This window comes from Hyaena hyaena, unplaced genomic scaffold, assembly GCF_003009895.1.
Source record: "Hyaena hyaena isolate Hyena2069 unplaced genomic scaffold, ASM300989v1 scaffold_130, whole genome shotgun sequence".
NCBI lineage: Eukaryota > Metazoa > Chordata > Mammalia > Carnivora > Hyaenidae > Hyaena > Hyaena hyaena.
The window spans coordinates 1866167-1884391 of NW_024080762.1; the positions used below are offsets into that span (position 1 = coordinate 1866167).

An 18225-nucleotide genomic window follows, 5' to 3' on the forward strand; every position below is an offset into this window, starting at 1 on the left:
ATCTAACTTTATGTATTTCTATTTTGATTGAATATTGTTCAAGATATACTAGTTTGATACAAACTAAGGAGGCAAATTCCAAAGTTACCGCAGAATCCAGTTAAAAGTTAGGGCTTCCCCCCCCCCCCCCCCCCCCCCCCCCCCCCCCCCCCCCCCCNTCCCCCCCCCCCCCCGCCTCCTCCCCACCTTCACCAGTATTTCTTATTTAGTTGGCTGCTTATCATACTTCATGGCTTAAAATACTATATGCAATTTAAGTCCACATATAAGTGAGACTAAAATGCTATGGGACAAAAAACGTTTGAGAATTGTTTGCAGACCTCACCTTGCACTGGTCACTGTGCCGGGATGGATACCTGATATTCAATCTCCTCTTCCACGGCCTGTCCCCTCCAAAAAATCCTTGGCGTGTAGGGTTCTTCCCTCACTACTTTGTAGACTGGGGATGTGCTCAGAGAGTTCCTGACTTATCTGAAGCAAGCCAGCAGAAAGCAGCAGAGCCGAATTTGAGTTCATGGAGGGTGAAGCCCGAGCTCCCGGAGGGTAAAGCCTAGTCCAGAACGCCCCTCCTCATCAGCTTCTTACAACTGACTTTTTCTGGGCCTGTCTGTCCCCTGTCATCAATCCCATGCTACACATCAGCTGAGACTCATCAAGCTTTTCAATCATCATCCACTTATATGATTTCAAGTTGTCTGTCCAGTTGCCCTATCGATCAGCATCAGGCCTCAGCAACCTCAATACTCTGCCATCTGCACTTGGCTTCTCAGACTATGTATCGTTCCTGCAAGTGGCTTCCACCTTGGTCAGGCTGAGTGTGCTGATTTGCTGTTCGAGCAATACTGGCATCCCCACAGGCCGGGCGCACACCCGTTGTCTCCATGCAGCCAGATGGCTCCTGTCCCCTCACTTCTCAGGACAGGTGTCACACCAGGTAACCCAGAAAGTATGACAGGCACAGGGGCTCGTCACACAGGCTGGCCTGAGGTCACTGTGGGGCCGGGGCAAATAAGTCAATCTCTCTAAGCTTCCATTTCCTTACTTTTAAAATGAGGCTAATAATAGCACCTTCCTCTGAGCACTATTGTAATAATTGGATGAGTTAATTAATCTATGTGAAGGGCTCAGCAGTATCTGACACAGAGGAACGACTCGGTGTGTGAGCGATGATATGATTAATACTTATGCAGAACTTCCTCTTCAAAAGATGGAAGAGACAGTCTCCATTTGGGTGGGGGGCTCCCTTATCATTTGGTAAAGAGATGTCTGCCTGCCGTGTCTATCAGCAGAGCCCACAGGAAAGAGGCAGGTACCTAGGCGCGAACTCGTTATTCTTTTCTTGTAAGTCAAAGCAGTGTCAACCGAAGCAAAGGGGACCAAGAGAAAAGGCAGGAAATAGACAGAATGATGGCCCTCAGAAGATGTTGGCATCCTCACCCCTGGAACTTGTGAATATATGGTATATATATGGTAAAAGGGACTTTGCAGGTGTGACTAAGTTAAAGATTTGGGGATGGAGACTTGTCTTGGATTGTCTGGATGGGCCCAATGGCATCACCAACATGCTCACAAGAAGGAGGCAGGAGGCGAGTCAGAGACAGAGATGTGATGACGGAAGAAGGGGGTCAGAGCCTGAGATCTGAAGGTGCTACTCAGCTGGCTTTGAAGGTGCAGGGAGAGGCCAAGGAGCAAGGAGGGCAAGAGGCCTCTTGAGGTGGAGAGGGCAGGGCGACAGTCTCCTAGGGCCTCCGAGGGGAGCATGGCCCAGCGACACCTTGATTCCAGCCCAGCAAGACCCATTTCGGACCTCTGACCTCCCAAACTGTATGACAGCAAATGTGTGTTGTTTTAAGCCACTGAGTGTGCGGTGATTTGTTACGGCAGCCGTAGGAAACTAATATCAGGGCTTTCAAAATGTCGAACTAGAACGATAGATCCAGGAAGTTCACCTCATTTCTGAATCAAGTGAATGAGACACACTCATCAGCAAGGGCTCAGACAAACAGTAAAGCATCCTCTGATACCAAGTGCGTGTCCAGGGGTTTTCCCTGTGTTAACTGAGACACACAGGGGAGATGCACAGGAAGAGACAGGGGGGTGGGAGGTGCCTTAAGAGGACAGAGCAGGCATGCTTGGCAGCAACACAAGAGGTTTTACCTGGTCTCCTGTGAGGAGGCACCTGGGGGCTGATGGCGTTGGTCCCCATGATGACGTACTCATAGTGGACTCCTGGGTTAGGCTGCTGGTGTATCATCTGCCAACACAAAGGTCAATGTCACTGCACCATCACACACTCCTTTCCTGCTGGCCGAGTTTCTGTGGTATAAATGGCACTGTCTTTAAATGAGTGGGTTGATTCAGATCTAATCATGTGGTTGAACCTGTGGCAGATTAAATGAAAGCTCTTTCCAGATCATTTTTTGTTATTTGCTTTTGAAGAATAAAGAACTTGGAAGAGAACTAGGGGGAAGATTTTGTACATTCCAAATAGGAAGATGGGAACAGTGGTAGCAGAACACTTCTGTTGGCTATCAACCATCTTATACCATAGTTTAGATTGCGCTCAGTGCTCTCAAAATGGCCCAAACAGCCCTGTTTAGGCCACAGGGGAACACATTTGAACACTAGATGGCGAGAGAGAGTCACGCAAGGAAGAATCAGCCCTTTGCGCAGAGCCAGTCTGGGATCTCTGAGGTCCCTTCAAAGAACTCTACTTGGCCGTGAGGCAGGCTCAGGAAAGGTCTGCCCCACCCTCTCCCTCGTTCACTCTCTGAATCTCATCCCCTCTCATCCATGGAAAGCTCCAGACCCGCAAAGAGATGGGGGTAAGGAAAACAGGTGCAAGGGAAGTAAGTCTCCCTGGTTCCTATTCTCTCAGGAACCAATGACAAAAGCAGGATATCAAGCAGGAAGCTGCAGAAGTCAGGAATTAAACATCGTCTGGGACAAAGACCACAAAATCAATCAGCATGGCTTTGCAGGAAAAGTCCCTCCCTATTGGCTTTGGAACACAAAGTCCTTTGGGCTTCCTGGTGAGAGGCAGGGTGCTGGGCTAAATGGAGCAGCAGAATGGGAATCCTCGGTATAAATATGAGTCAGGCAAGGAGACATTGTCCCATTCCGTGATTTCTGTCCCTCCTGCTTTATAAAGGGGCTCTCCCGTTGGCCAGTTGCATACCCTAGCGCAAGTCCCACGGTCTCACAGTTTTGGATTTCTTCATCTGGAGCAGGAGGTTAGAATCACAGCTCTCTCGGAATCTTTAAGCCACAAGCGTCTCCAGGTCACTCCTGCATGGTGGGACCTCTTTTGTTCATGAGAGTGTCCCCTCTGCCCGCCATCATCCCTTACCTGCTCCCTGCATGTGAAATGGGGCCTCCATTCTACAATCACCCGCGGGAAGGCAGACATGAGAACCACTGAGCTCCCTACACTCAGGAACCATGGTGGTGAGCACAGAATCCCAAGGGGGGAAGTGGTGTGACCTCTGTTTCCCACCATCTACTCCTAATTCTCTCGTTTCTCTTTCCACATGATCTAACAGTGGGTCTGAGGCTGGAACCCCTCCCTGCCTCCCCCATGCCTCTTCTGCATGAGCATTCTGCCAGTGCAAACCCTGTCCCGTTTATGAAATTATTGTTGGCCACCAAATGCCAGACCACCCACAGTGGGCCTTTAACAACCTGAGTTTTTACCCCTGATGCCATTGGAAACTTACCCAGAGGCCAACAACCAACTGGACAGCCTTAAAGAAAAATATTCAAAATTAACTATAACAAGGCTTCTTTTATAGTTTCTAGTCTATGAGCCACGAGGCCCAACAGGAATGATCATGTAACTATATAGCTGGAGAGTGAATATTTATAAAATCATAAAACCGCGAACAACATGCAGATTAGGATGGCTTTGGAGATAGGAAGAGACTACAGGTCTGTGGCTGAGCTCGTCTTTACCAAAACCTGATTGGAATTTTATTTCTTGTCACCTTTTTTATTTCCTGATCATTTTAGGAAGACTGGATTTTAGTAGTTTCTTTTAAAAATAAGGACCATTTTACACTCTTGGGCAATGTAATAATTTAGTTTCCTGAAGAATAAATCCCAGATTGTGTCTTCTGCAAGGCAAGGAACTTGTAGTAAACGTCTGTATTGTTCCTCCAAGCTTTACTGTACATCGTCTGGAGTACTCTGGAGTTCTCGTTCCTTCCTTTGCTTTCACAGAATTTGGAGAGGGCTGGGGACTTGAGTGGTCCCGTCTTGCCTTGGGCATTTGCTTTCTTTTGCCATAAAAAGAAAACATGCCAAATTAGCATTAGGAGAAAAGTGCTGGGAGAGGAGCCAGTGCTCATGAAATAAAGGGTATGTTTTGCCTCTGATTTGGTTCAGCAAGTAAAAATGGTTTTAGGGGGTCAGTAAACTCTGAGGGTAATAAGCATCTGGCAGAGTTTAAGGTTTCTGCGAACTAGGTACATACGGGGGTGAATGGTGGAGGTGAACGCCAAGCATTTAGGCACCTCAAAGGCTCAGCTCAAATGGTTTTATTGAGCACGGGCAACAAGCTGTTGCTTATTTGTGCTCAGTGTGGGACTTAGAAGGAGCGAGATGCAAAATCCAAACAGTCCAGAAACATCGAGACTCACATAGACATCCAAGATCTCATTAGTGGGGCCTTCAGCCAGAAAGGATTCTCCAGCGGTGCTCGAAATCTCATTTGGACGCTTGTAGGTGAACATGGTCCCTCCGCCTTCGTACTTTCCCGGCCGGTCAATTGCCCAGTTCCCGTTGATGATGGAGCGGCCAGAACGACTTCGCAAAGCTGTGGAGAGAAGACAATTCCTTGGGTAAGGGCAAGGCACACACAAGAAAGTGAGATGACCCTTCAAGTGTTCCATCAGGATCCACTATGTGCCAGGAACTGATTCAGGCCCCGGGGGCGGTGAGGCATCCCGATCACATCCCTTTGGGTTTCTTCAACTTCTCGGTTCACTTTTTCAACCCATTCAATGCCTTCCATCCCTTGAACTTAGGAGAGAAGGGAGGGGCAAGAGTGGTGAGGAGAGAAGAGTGTGGAAATAAGAGAGGAGGCGTGGAAAGTCAGAGGAAGAAGAGAAAAGGAGGGGAGGGGAAACCGTAGTATATCCCATTATCTAGGTGAGAGGTTGCACGCTGGCAGCCCGCGAGCTGATTATGGCCCACAGATAGGCTTAGTCTGGCTGTCATAGTGTTTTGTTTTTAAATAATTGAACCCAAATTCAATTTGGGTTCTGTAGCTTCTAGCTTCTCTTGTAAAACAAGAAGACATGTTACCATTGGCTCTACCATCCCCCATGGCAGGAACTAGCTGGAGCTGAGGAGGACCATCCCGTTAGATGGGGCTTTTGTGCTCTGCTCTGACCTATTCCCCCCAATCCCTAACACTCCCCCATACTGAGGCTGAGTCTCAGTTTACTGTCTATTTATTTACAACTATGGATTATTTATTCTGTTTATGATCATGCCTGCATTGTTGTTTGTCTTACAGAAATAGAAACTCGCTTATAATTCTTTCCACTTGTGTGTCTACTAAAACTGACAAAACTAACAATAGGTCAAGAGGATCACATGATTTGCTCCTTGCTGCTCACCTTCATTCATTTGTATGACCTTCCTGACTTCTGTGGGCTTTTGAGGCTGGGGGCCACGCTAGATGCTCCCACATACACGGTCAAAATTAATGCTCGCGACACAGCTAAGCAGGCACATGTCCCCATCCCTCAGAGCGTTGATCAGGGATGGGAGGGAACTCGCTCAAGTTGGTGAAGACGAGAAGGTACAAAACTGTGTCCGTGCTCAGGAGGGAGGTAACAAAGAAGAGCGGCAAGGAACAAGGTGCTCAGGTTAATGAGAGGAGAAAGGACAGCATGTGAGAACTGACTTTCTTCCCTTAGGGCATCTGGCACCTTGAAACTCACAAGCCAATGGTGGGTTGGGTTGAAAGGAGATCTTGTGGTAAGTGTCTTATACACAGTGGGCTTGTGACAGTCCCTGGGTCTAGGCGACCTCACTTTCACAGAGTTACTAAATTTAATTTTGTACAATGTACTATGGAAAAATTTATATATAAACAAAAGCAGTGAGAACAGTATAATAAAACTCCATATACCCATCGCCCAGTTTCAATAATGATCAACTTTTGGCTTATCCTGTTTCCCTCTGCAAATCCTGGACCCCCTTCATCCTTACAATTTTCAGGAGGTGTCTCGAAAATATAAGGACTCTTTGTTTCTTAAACACATTTTCGGCAGCGTTTCTACAATGAGTGTCTGGGGGCTGGCAGAGTCAGAGCTGTTCCAAGGGGTGGAAGAGCCTCCTGTTTAGAGGTGGGCATCCCCCCCACCCCCCACTGCCAGACTCCATCCCTGGTTGGCTGGTTGCCATGGCTACAGGGAGACCACAGCTGTGGAACACCAAGTACCGAATTATAAAATCAATTCAGCTTCCTGAGTGCAAAGAAGGTTAAGAGTAGAGACTAAGGAAGAATAGGTTCAGAGCTGTTTTCTCTCAAAAATGGCACTTAAGAGTGGTCCATATGGTCTCTCCATTTCCTCACTTCCCATTCATTTATCAGCATCTCCAACCTGACTATGCCATTGAAACAATTCAAATTAATGTCGTCAGGACCTCCCTGTTGCTAAATCCCATGGGCGTGCTCCAGGTCTGCCCTTGCTAGATGCCGTGGCAGCATTCAGCCGAACGGGCCCCTCCATCCTATCAGAAACATTCTTGCTCTGGGTTCTGGGACACCGTACTCAGCCTGCTGTTGTCCAGCTCTTGGGCTGCTTATCTGTTCTTTTATTTCTGTGTCATCTTTCTCTACTCGGCTACTGAATATTAGCGTTCCTTGAGGATGAAGAGTAGACCTGATTTGGGTGCCGTACTTTCATGGGCAAGTTCGTCTATGCCATAGCTTTAATTACTGTATTCCACTGGCTTCCAAATTTCTGCTTTCAATCCAGACTTCTCCTCTGGTCCCAGACTTGACAGCTGCCCTCAGATGTCTGAACTTACCCTTGACCTTTTTCAACATTTCCTCTTCATTAGAAATGGAGGAATTTTCCTGGACACCTTTCCCTTCCTCCTCCCCTATATCCAGTCCATCATCAAATTTTATTTGACCTCCTCCATATTTCTTTTTTTATGTTTTACTTGTTTCTGAGAGAGAGAGAGAGAGAGAGAGAGAGAGAGAGAGAGAGAGAGAGAGACAGCATGAGCAGGGGAGGGTCAGAGAGAGGGAGACACAGAATCTGAAACAGGCTCCAGGCTCTGAGCTAGCTGTCAGCACAGAGCCCGAAGCGGGGCTCAAACCCACGAACTGTGAGATCATGACCTGAGCCAAAGTCGGACGCCCAAACCTGAGCCTCCGAGGTGCCCCACCTCCTCCATATTTCTTGAACCCATCTACTTCTCTCCATGTCCACTGTCATAATCCAGGGCAAGACTACCACCAGATCTCATCCAGACTAACTCAAAACCTTCTAATTGGTCTACCTATTTCCTTGCTTCTCAGCCAGAGTAATCTCTTCAGAATGCAGATCGGACCATCAGTTATGGGTCAACATCCCTCAATGGCTTTCTATTTCTGTAAGAGAAGAAGCCCTTGATCCTTAATGGGTGATGTGGTCCACGGTGTTGTGGTCTAGCCTCATCGTGCACCACTTTTATTCTGCTCTCTGTGCTCTGCTCCTCAGCCTTCTTTTAGCTCACCTAGGACCTCATGTTCCCTCCACAATCTGTTCCTTCTTCCAGAAGTGTTTCTCAGAACCAGATTCTCTGAATCTGATCGGTTCTTTAGATGTCCGTTCTCAGGACAGTCTTCCCCAACTCCCAGTTCAGGCTCAAAGAGATGTCAAAGCCTCTCATCCAAGGCACTTAACTCAAGTCTGTGTATACATCCATTCAGAGCAGTGTTTGTCTCGCAGAACACTGCCAGCTCCAAAACATGCTTCCTCACTGTTACAGGTCCAGTGATCAGCGGAGAACTTACCACACAGTAGGGATTCATATTTGCTGAAGGCACGACTACATAGCAGAGAAAGGTACCAGTTCAAAAGAAAGGTAGGCAAAGAATGATCAACAGGCAATTTAAAGAAAACCAAGTCCAAATATTCCATAAGCAAATGAAAAGCTGCTCTGCCTTACTTATAATTTAAGAAATGCAAATCAAAACCACAATGGGATATTCTTGACCCATCACCTCGGCAAATGTTTTAAAATATTTAATATTGCCAGAATTGGTAGGTGTGTGAGTAAGCAAGCATTCATAACCTTGTTGGTGGAAATGTAAACCTATTCAACCATACTAGAGGGCAGTTTGGTTACATTGCTAAAACTTTAAGTGCCTATACACTTGACCCAAGAACGGTACTTGTAAGAAACTACTTTGAGGGCTATACTTTTATAAGGACACAAAAGTGTCTGTAACAAGGATATTCTCTGCAGATTTTTTTAAATAGAGAAAGCCCCCAAACAACCTAAGTACCTCAATCCTCAGTAGAAGATTGTTTACATAATTTGTCATACTGAATATCTACACAGTGGGATGCCATGTGGCCCTACAAACAACAAGATATGAGAATAACTCCGTGATAAATTTTTATTTAAAAATTTTTAATGTTCATTTTATTTTTGAGAGACAGAGAGGCAGTGCACAAGTGAGGGAGGGGCAGACAGAGAGGGAGACACAGAATCTGAAGCAGGCTCCAGGCTCTGAGCTGTCAGCAAAGAGCTTGACGCGGGGCTCGAGCTCATGAACTGTGAGATCATGACCTGAGCCGAAGTCAGACACTTAACCAACTGAGCCACCCAGGAGCCTCAAATTTTTAAATGAAAGAAAAATGCAGAACAGTATGTTTGGTATGATCTCATTTGTATATACTTTTAAATAAAAGCATTTACATAAAACATGTATGCACACTCATAAAGCTTTTCAGAGAAAGTCATAAAACTGTTAACATTTGGGGACAGAACAAGGGTTTAGGCGGGGATGGGAGACGAGAAGGGAAACATTAATTTCCCATTTTATATCATTTTATTGCCATTTAGAATTTGTTTCACCGTATGCATATATTACCTCCTTTAAAGCTTCAACATTTTTAAGTTAATTTAAAGGACATGGTACAAGCAGAGATACTCCCGAAGGAAATACATATTTTTCCCTTTTTTAGTGGTTCTTCTTAAAATCTCATTCAAAGGATCCCAAGTTCAGAACTTAGGTAGGTTCTGGCTAAGGTTTTATTGCTCTTAATGGCAAGATCCTAGAAGAGGTTGTTATCTGGAGACAAAAAGTCCATAAAAACTCATTTGAAATACTGCATAGGAGGGAACTGTGAAGGCTTCCCAGTAAATAAAACATGGGGACCCCAAATCTTTTTACCATCTACTACTGTTACCCATGCCCTTGCTCTCCGGGTTTAGATGAATATTTCACCATATAATAGCGAAGCATAAAAAAACCCATGTGAGATTTTTAGCAGACACGGGCCTGATTCCATATGGCCACGGGTTAGCTTCTGAAACGGCTCCAGAGCTAGTCCCCACCTGGGCTTGCATATTGAAAGCAGCTGCACCTACAATTTACGTGCCCGTAAGCCGTTCTAGGGCTGTGTAATGGTGTCCAGAACTACCCCACAAAAAGGTGCAGGTGACTCATGGCTCTTGCTAGTGGGCGTGTTCACGGAAGGTCAAGCTTTGGCGAAGCTTGTCACAGCTATGTCAATATAAGGAAACCTCCACTCTCCTGTGACATATGGCTTTCATTCGTTTTAGCTGTCAACTCTGGGTCTCTACGTGTGGCCTAAGCTATCCGCGCCAACAATGTGCTTCTCCAAGATTCACACAGGAATCACTTATAGACCCAAGGCCTCCTTCTCAGGCACTTCATCCCACAATCTTAATGCCCTCTGTTGCCGACCGAAACTCCAGTCCCCACATCCAAACAAGGTAGGTGGTCTCCTTACAGACAACAGATCCCTGTGAGCTCATCATCTGTGTCTTCGTTTGGGAAATGAAAAGGGAGTTCCTCCTAACCAAATCCCAAGCTTCTTAATGTTACAGCAATTCTAAGAAGCTATCTGGGAAGTGGCAGACCAGGCTCCAGGAAGAGAGGGTCAGATGTCACCGGGTGTCACCATAATGCCAGCTCGAGGTCTACAGCCTGCCATCGTCACCCCAGTCTAGGGGCTTCCACGGAAGCTCACACGGGGGCACAAACCCAAGGGGGTCTCAGAATATGTCTGCTAATCTGGATATCCCGAAAATGGAACACACCCACTCACTTCATACTGCCACCGTGGAGGGTAGTATGGAGGGGTCTGTCGGTTACATCCTGATTGGAGCATTCCTTCTATGATAAATTCGGCAACTAATCATAATAGTATTAGCAGTCCTTTGTGTACTGTATCCTGATAGAGTTAGCGGTTTCTTTAATGTTTGTCACCAACAGGAATCACCTATGTATTCATAGGACATTACAAATGTTACCAGCATTTTAAAATATTTTTTTAAAAACCCATCGCTGTCCTGAAATAACAGTATTTATTAGGCCCTCCACGAGATCTCCTATTTTCAAGAAGCACATGTTACTAAAGATTACTAAGAAGAAAATTTGTTTTCTAAAAATATTTTGATAATTATATTTCAATATATTTGGTTTCCCCTGTACTCGTCTGTATCTTATTTTATGGATTTAAAAACAGTAGCTGAGAGGGAACCTCAGAAGGGAGTTCATGACACAAAGAACTGAAGAACTTCTGGTCTAATGATTTATGGTTTTCAAAACAGAAAGGAATTCACATAATACAAAAGCCAGTCGCATGAGGCAAGCAGGACACATATTACCTTTATTATACAGAAGAGGAAAGAGGCTCAGAGAGATTAAGTAGCTTGCTCAAGGTCACAGATTATTAGTGGAGTTCAGGAATTGAACTTTGATACTCTGATTTCATAATCTTTCCATGACACGACGAGTTCTCAAAGTGTGGTCCTTGGGCCAGCAGCACCCCCAGAAGCTGGTTAGAAGTGTGGGTTCGGGCCGGCTGAACCCCAGACTCTGGGGTGGGGTCCAGCATCTGGGTTTCACAAGCCCTCCAGGTGGTTGTGGTGCTTTTAAAGCTGGAAAACCACTCTTTTATTATATTTTGATTTTTACTCTAACCGTCTCTTGCTTTTGAGTCCTAATCGACAGGGAAAGCTTCTCGATCAAGGCAGGAATGGTTTCATGTCTCATACCTGGTTTTGCCTCGACAACAGGGCAGATACTGAGAGCAGGGAAGACAAAGAATTATACAAATCCTAGGATGTACAATTCTCCCCATTCTTACATTAGGGGCACGGTATGTGTCTTACAACAGAAAAGCAGTCATTGCCAGGAAGATGATTAAGTTCTGATGTAGCTGTCATTTCCCGAGCACGTGTGAGATTCGTTTGATTAATTCATTTCAGTTGAGTGAGTTTCCAGCAGCCCAATTGGTAGCTGTATCAATTTTTTAAAATTAGGATATAATTCATATAGCAATGTATTTAAATTATAAGTTTATATAGCCAGATGATTTCTTATATTTGTATTATATCCGTGTTACTACAACCCAAATCAAGATGTAGACCATTCCAGACCCCCAGAAGGCTCCCTCCTGCTCCCTCAAAGTCATTACTAACCTCACAAGCCTCCAGGGTTATTACTGCTCTGTCCTCTAGCACCGTAATTTTGCTTGTTTTTGTATTTTGAATAAATGGAACAATATTCTTTTGTGCTGGACATCTTTTACTTAACTTCATACCCATGAGATTTGTCCAAATTGTTTCATTTATCAGTAGTTCATTTTCTCCATAGCAGCTTAGTATTATATGAATATGCCACAATTTATTTGCTTTTTCTGTTATTGGCTGGTTTGGGGGTTGTTTCTAGTTTTTGGCTCTTGTAGGTAAAGCTGCTATAAACATTTGTGTATGTTTTTGCTGGATGTAAGTCCTCATTTCTGTTGGGAGATAGCCCCAGAAGTAGAATTGCTGGATCATGGGCACATATATGTTTAATTATAGTTGGCACTGCCAAACATTTTTCCAAAGTGGTTGTGCCCTGCTGTTGGAAGCCAGGGAAAAGGAGACATAAATCTGGAATGGGGGAAGGCCAGACAACACTGTGGGGATGGATTTGACTTTGAGATGGTGTAAATTCATGATCATGAAATTATATATAGGCACGTGCATGTGTGTGTTTATATGTACATGTGTGTATGCACATTTTTATGTATGTGATCTGTACATGTACATGTATATACCTCTGGCTCTGTCCGCCAAGAAGGCTAAGAAGCAGAAACATGGGGCGCTTGGTGGTTCAGTCGGTTAAGTGTCTGACTCTTGACTTTGGCTCAGGTCATAATCTCACAGTTTGTGAGACTGAGCCTTGTGTTGGGCTCTGTGCTGACTGAGTGGAGCCTGCTTGGGATTCTCTCTCTCCCTCTCTCTTTACCCCTTCCCTGCTTGTGCCCTCTCAAAATAAATAAATAAACATGAAAAACTTAGAAAAAAAAAGAAGCAGCAGAAACATGCTACTGGCAACAAGCATAACTGGTATTACTTAATCTTGATGTCCACATCTAGTTTTCAAAAGCTTCAAGCTAACTTTTAGGAGCCAATAGCTAGAAACTTGATTATACAAAGTGTATAATCAAACAAGAATTTGGGGGCAAAACCCCGGTATTCTTTGATATGCTTTGAATTTCTACTGCCAGGTATAAGTATGCTAAAGGTAGGCCGTGTGCACAGCTCACACAAAATCCTGTCACTGTGATGCCCCACAAAACTGCCAAAGGCTAAAAGTGGTTCAGAATAAGTTTTAGGATTTGAATATGAAGAAAGCTCAGAGTCCAAATCCGATGGGGACAGAAGGAAGTAGCATCTAGGCAAACATGTATGTCATGGCTAGTTTCTATTATTAAGTTTATTTCCCTGACTTATTTACATATCGGCCTCTTTTGCTAGAAGGTGAGTGCTTTAAAAACAGATACTGTTGGGGAGCCTGGGTGGCTCAGTTGGTTAAGTGTCTGACTTTGGCTCAGGTCATGATCTCACAGTTTTTGAGTTGGAGCCCCGTGTTGGGCTCTGTGCTGACAGCTCGGAGCCTGGAGCCTCCTTCAGATTCTGTGTCTCCCTCTCTCTCTGCCCTTCTCCTGCCCACACTCTGTCTGTCTCTCAAAATAAACATTAAAAAAATTTTAAAACAGATACTGTGACATACACATTTTTGCACACTACTTGGCACTTCGTTGGCACTTAATAAATGCTTGTTGAATAGAGGTAAATTATGAGCTGCATTGTTCTGCTCTATCAGATTTTAACCTTGGAGTTGAGATAAGAGATTCTTGGAAACTCCTTAAAGTCCTATTTATATCTGAATATTTTTGTTTAAGAATTCCGATCTCAAAAATGTCCTCCACGCCTCCTGACCAAAATGGTAAATACGTGCAGTGATGCATAAAAATGCTGTAAAAAAAATAAGCACAAGTATTTCTTTTTAGGTGGCTCCAGGTCCAGTGTGACAAAGGATCCAAATTATGGCTTCTGTTAAATAACTATACACACGTATCACACAGTAATTTTTCAGTTCAGAGTTGCTTCGGCATTTTGGAAAGAACTGAGCCTGTGTGATTTTCTCAAACATGAAGTAACACCGTTGGGCTGAAAATCAGAGCATGAGAGAAAGAAGGCTGGCTCTCTCTTTGGCATCCTATGATCACAGGTTGAATAAAAGGAGATGCCAAGTCTGTGTTCTTATTTCATTGCTAAATTAGAGTAGGTATGGCTAATTCTCATTCTTTAAAATATTAACATTTGATTTCTTTTGACTCCAGATTTCCTTTGTTTTTTTTTTTTTTAAATGTTTTATTTATTTCTAGGAGAGAGAGAGAGAGAGAGAGAGAGAGACAGCGTGAGCAGGGGAGGGCCAGAGAGAGAGGGAGTCACAGACTGAAACAGGCTCCAGGCTCTGAGCTGGCAGTCAGCACAGAGCCCGACGCGGGGCTCGAACCCACGAACCGCGAGATCATGACCTGAGCGAAAGTCGGACGCTTAACTGACTAAGCCACCCACGCGCCCCATCTCCAGATTTCCTTTGAATACTTACGAACTATAAAGAAACTTTGTGTGTTTTTAAGCCCCAAATAATGTTGTATGAAATAGATCCATGGTTTAAGTAAGAAAATAAACTGGGACAAGCACCGAGAGCAGGGGCTGTAAAGATAAGACAGCCCACAATTTTGGGAGCTCAGGCTGTGCTCCCAAATACATGTGAGCAGAGAGGCTGTCACAATTTCCTTGAGAGCACAGAGGCTTTAGGAGAGGAGGTGCATAGGAGCAGGAATTGGCAGGGTGAGGAGTTCACCAGTCAGAGGACAGGGGGGGTGGGGCATCTGGGGACAGAGAGAGGCATGGACAAAGGCAGGGGCAGGAATGGGCTTGACCTTGGAGGGAGGGGGGACTGCGTGGGGGGGCTACATCAGGGCCATCCTGGAGAGCTCGGGGGCTGGAGTGGAGTGGGGGTGTGCAAGGAGTGCCCTTGGACATGAGGTGGGGAAAGGAGGCTTTGGGCAGTTGGTGGGGCTAGGTTGTGGGCACTGGGGAGCCATGGAAGGATTTAGTGACATCCTGGGTTAGTGACAGCTGCAATCTGGCATTGGAGATAACACTGGCTGCTGAGTAAGGAATCCCGAAGTTCATTCACACCACAGTTCCTGAGTACCTACCATGCCTCTTACTACCCCCAGGGGGCAGCAGGTCCGCCCCTGCAGCCTGCCCAGGGGTCTCTGGGTCACCTGCCCCTTCTCTGCTCCACTGTCTACTTCCGGCAGCAGGGAAGCACCATGTTTCGGACCTGAACTGAATCAGGGGCGCCTGGGTGGCTCAGTCGGTTAAGCGTCCGACTTTGGCTCAGGTCATGATCTTACGGTTCATGGGTTCAAGCCCTGTGTCAAGCTCTTTGCTGACCTCTCAGACCCTGGAGCCTGCTAAGGATTCTGTGTCTCATTCTCTCTCTGCCCCTCCCCCGCTTGTGTTCTGCCTCTCTGTCTCTCTCTCAAAAAAAAAAAAAAGGAAACAAACCAACCCTGAATTCCAGGAACAGTCAGTTCATCAACGGATAAACCTAGTCTCTTTGTCATCCTAAATGAGCCTGCTTCCTAACCCCTCCACTGAACACATTATTCTCCCATTACTCAGATTCAATTTGGCAACCATCTTCTGCTCTTTTGTATCTGTCTTCCTGCTAGCCGGCTGCTCATCAGCAATCAGTGGCAGCTTTGCTGCCACTTTTGACCCCTCCTTCCCTCTCCTGCTTAGTGGCCTCATGTCTCCATTCTCTGTTTGTCTCCTAGCTGGACCGCAGCAGAAAGTCATGGACCTCCCTGCACACTACTCTATTTTTTTAAATGTTTATTTATTTTTAAAAGTCAGAGACACAGAGCAGGAGTGGGGGAGGGGCAGAGAGAGAGGGAGACACAGAATCTGAAACAGGCTCCAGGCTCTGAGCTGTCAGCACAGAGCCTGACGCAGAGTTCGAACCCACGAACTGCGAGATCATGACCTGAGCCAAAGTCAGAAGTTTAGCCGACTGAGCCAGTTAAGCGCCCCTCCCTGCATGCTACTCTAGAAGAACCTCTGTAGAGCACCTTTCCTCCAGTCTCCCCACTGTCTTTAAATTTCCAAGCTAAAGGATAAAGCCCACCCTCCCCTGATTCACAGTCAAGGCCTTGTATGATTCGCCCTTATCTTCAACCACTTTACATAGTCCCTTGTCCGCATTTGACCAAATGTGGGGAATGTCAGTAATTTTTGCATCTGCTTTAAAAAAATTTTTCAGTCGTGATTTCTCATAGGGCAGGAGCCCTGTCTTATTTCTACCTGACTAAAAGACCTTCTGATGTTGTCAAGTACTGCTAGCGGCCCCTGCTCATCCTGAGGGTCCTATTCGAGCGTTGCTTATTTCCTCTTTCCAACCTCTTAACCCTACTCTTGGTGTCTATGCCCTGTTTTCTGAGACTTAATCCATGGCTGTCTTGATTGTTTTACTATTTAAAACAAATTTTTAAGTTTATTTATCTATTTTGAGAGAGACAGAGTGAGTGGGGGTGGAGCAGAGAGAGAGGGAGAGAGAGAGAATCCCAAGCAGGCCTCACACTGTCAGCACAGAGCCTGATGGGGGCCTCGAACTCACAAACCGTGAGATCTTGACCTGAGCCGAAACCAAGAGTTGGACACTTAACCAACGGAGCCACCCAGGCACCTCTGTTTTACTATTCTAAATGCTGATTCTAAACTCTGCAAGACTTTTTTTTAACTTCAGGGGCAGAAGGTTGAATTAATCAGACTCTTCAGCTCCTAACACTTTTGTCTTGACTTATTTTATTTCCCTCTTCACTCCGGATTCCCAGTGCCATCGCCCTGCCTGCCCCAGCAAGCGTCTACACTAATGAGATATATCCGTGTATGCATAATTCATGAAAACGTTACTATGTTTCCAAGGACCCTTTGTTTTTAAAATCTACCTTTGTTTCTGTAATGACTGTCATTGTTTTCTAACTGCCGCATAATACTCCGTGGCATACACCAACGTCAGTTTACTTAGCCGATCTCCGAGTCCTGTGGGGACTGATTATTAAATTTCTTTTTATGATCCATAGTGTCAGCGGAGAGCTGGTATATAGAAAAAACTCATGAATATTTGTGGACAAAACGCCCAAGCCAAGAACGTCCATTTTTATTTATTTTATTTTATTTTTAATGTTTTATTTATTTCTAGGAGAGAGAGAGAGAGAGACAGCGTGAGCAGGGGAGGGTCAGAGAGAGAGGGAGTCACAGACTGAAACAGGCTCCAGGCTCTGAGCTGGCAGTCAGCACAGAGCCCGACGCGGGGCTCGAACCCACGAACCGTGAGATCATGACCTAAGCAAAAGTCGGACGCTTAACCGACTAAGCCACCCAGGCGCCCCAAGAACGTCCATTTTTAAAAACAGCTCCCCTATCAACAGTAAGAAGAGAAGCATTTTATCAGGGCCCACAAAGGTAGGTAAAAGGCAGCAACAGGTTTGCGAGAATGCATCCTCAGCCTGGCACAGATGGGGGAAAGTGGAGCTGTCTAAAACATAACACGTCAGGGGTGAGATTAGAGGTCAGTTTTGCCCCAAAAGTTCTCACTAAGGAGCATCTGTTGACCTCACGGAGTTGCATTAGGGTCCCATGTTAGGATTCCGTGTGGGTGATCAGAACCCATAACAGAAGAGCATCCGGCAAATAAAGTAAGAGGTGAAACTCTAAGAGGTGGAAGCTGCTTGGTCTGAGGGAGGAGAGCCATGGCAGTCAGGTGGGAAGGTGCTGTGGATGCAGGATGCTAGCCCGCCCGCTGGCCTGGCACCAGCTGAACAGCAGCCCGCTAGGATTTACAGCACTGGTCACTAGATTGCAAGATACACCCCCCGCCCCAAACCACAACAAAGAAACACAATGACAGCACGAACGCACGTGCGTGCACACCCTATAGAACAGAAGGTGCCCTACGAACAAAGAGAGGAATGTGATGATACAGGGAGGGTGTGCATGCTTCCCCTTTGCACAGCCACACAGACAAGGCAGCGTCTCCCCATAATTCAGGTCCACCCAGAAACTGTGAGTGTGATCTTATTTAGAAATAGTGTCTCATGAACCGTGAGATCATGACCTAAGCAAAAGTCGGACGCTTAACCGACTAAGCCACCCAGGCGCCCCAACCTTGGTATGGTTTTTGAGTATGAGAACTCTGAGCAAAGATTGTATATCGGTTTTAATGTCTTGGAGAGCAAACGTACGGACAGACACTCCTGCTTAATTATTTTGACTGCTGACCATGATTCATGTGTGCGATACTCCTCTAAGACTGAACACTTATGTGTCTGGGGTTCTGAGGGTTACGTATCTGAAGATGACAGCTTGTCCGTCCGAGGTGAGCAGAAGCCCAAGGGAACATTTTCCCATGGTGGTAATCTAAAACATTATCTTTCGATGAAACTAACATTTCGATGTAAGATCACATTTGGCAGATAAACGCACAAAATTTCAAAGAAATTTGGACTTGCAGGAGAGTAGCATTGGGCTCACTCTCTAGTTTTTAGGAAGTATTAACTTTCTTAGGCTGGTAGGGGTTTAAAGAGAAAGTCTAAGAGTTCC

At 45.5% G+C, this 18225-nt stretch overlaps 1 protein-coding gene across 2 annotated transcripts in view; it reads right to left on the minus strand.

Annotated features, from left to right (window-relative positions):
• The window catches only part of THSD4 (thrombospondin type 1 domain containing 4), a 549275-nt gene that overhangs the window by 29902 nt on the left and 501148 nt on the right, over window positions 1–18225 (minus strand). For both annotated transcript variants that reach the window (XM_039237821.1, XM_039237822.1), the window contains 2 exons: window positions 4638–4813; window positions 2158–2254 (listed from right to left, as the gene is read on the minus strand). In XM_039237821.1, coding sequence (XP_039093752.1) covers window positions 2158–2254; window positions 4638–4813 — 273 coding nt within the window. The remainder of the gene's footprint in view (window positions 1–2157; window positions 2255–4637; window positions 4814–18225) is intronic.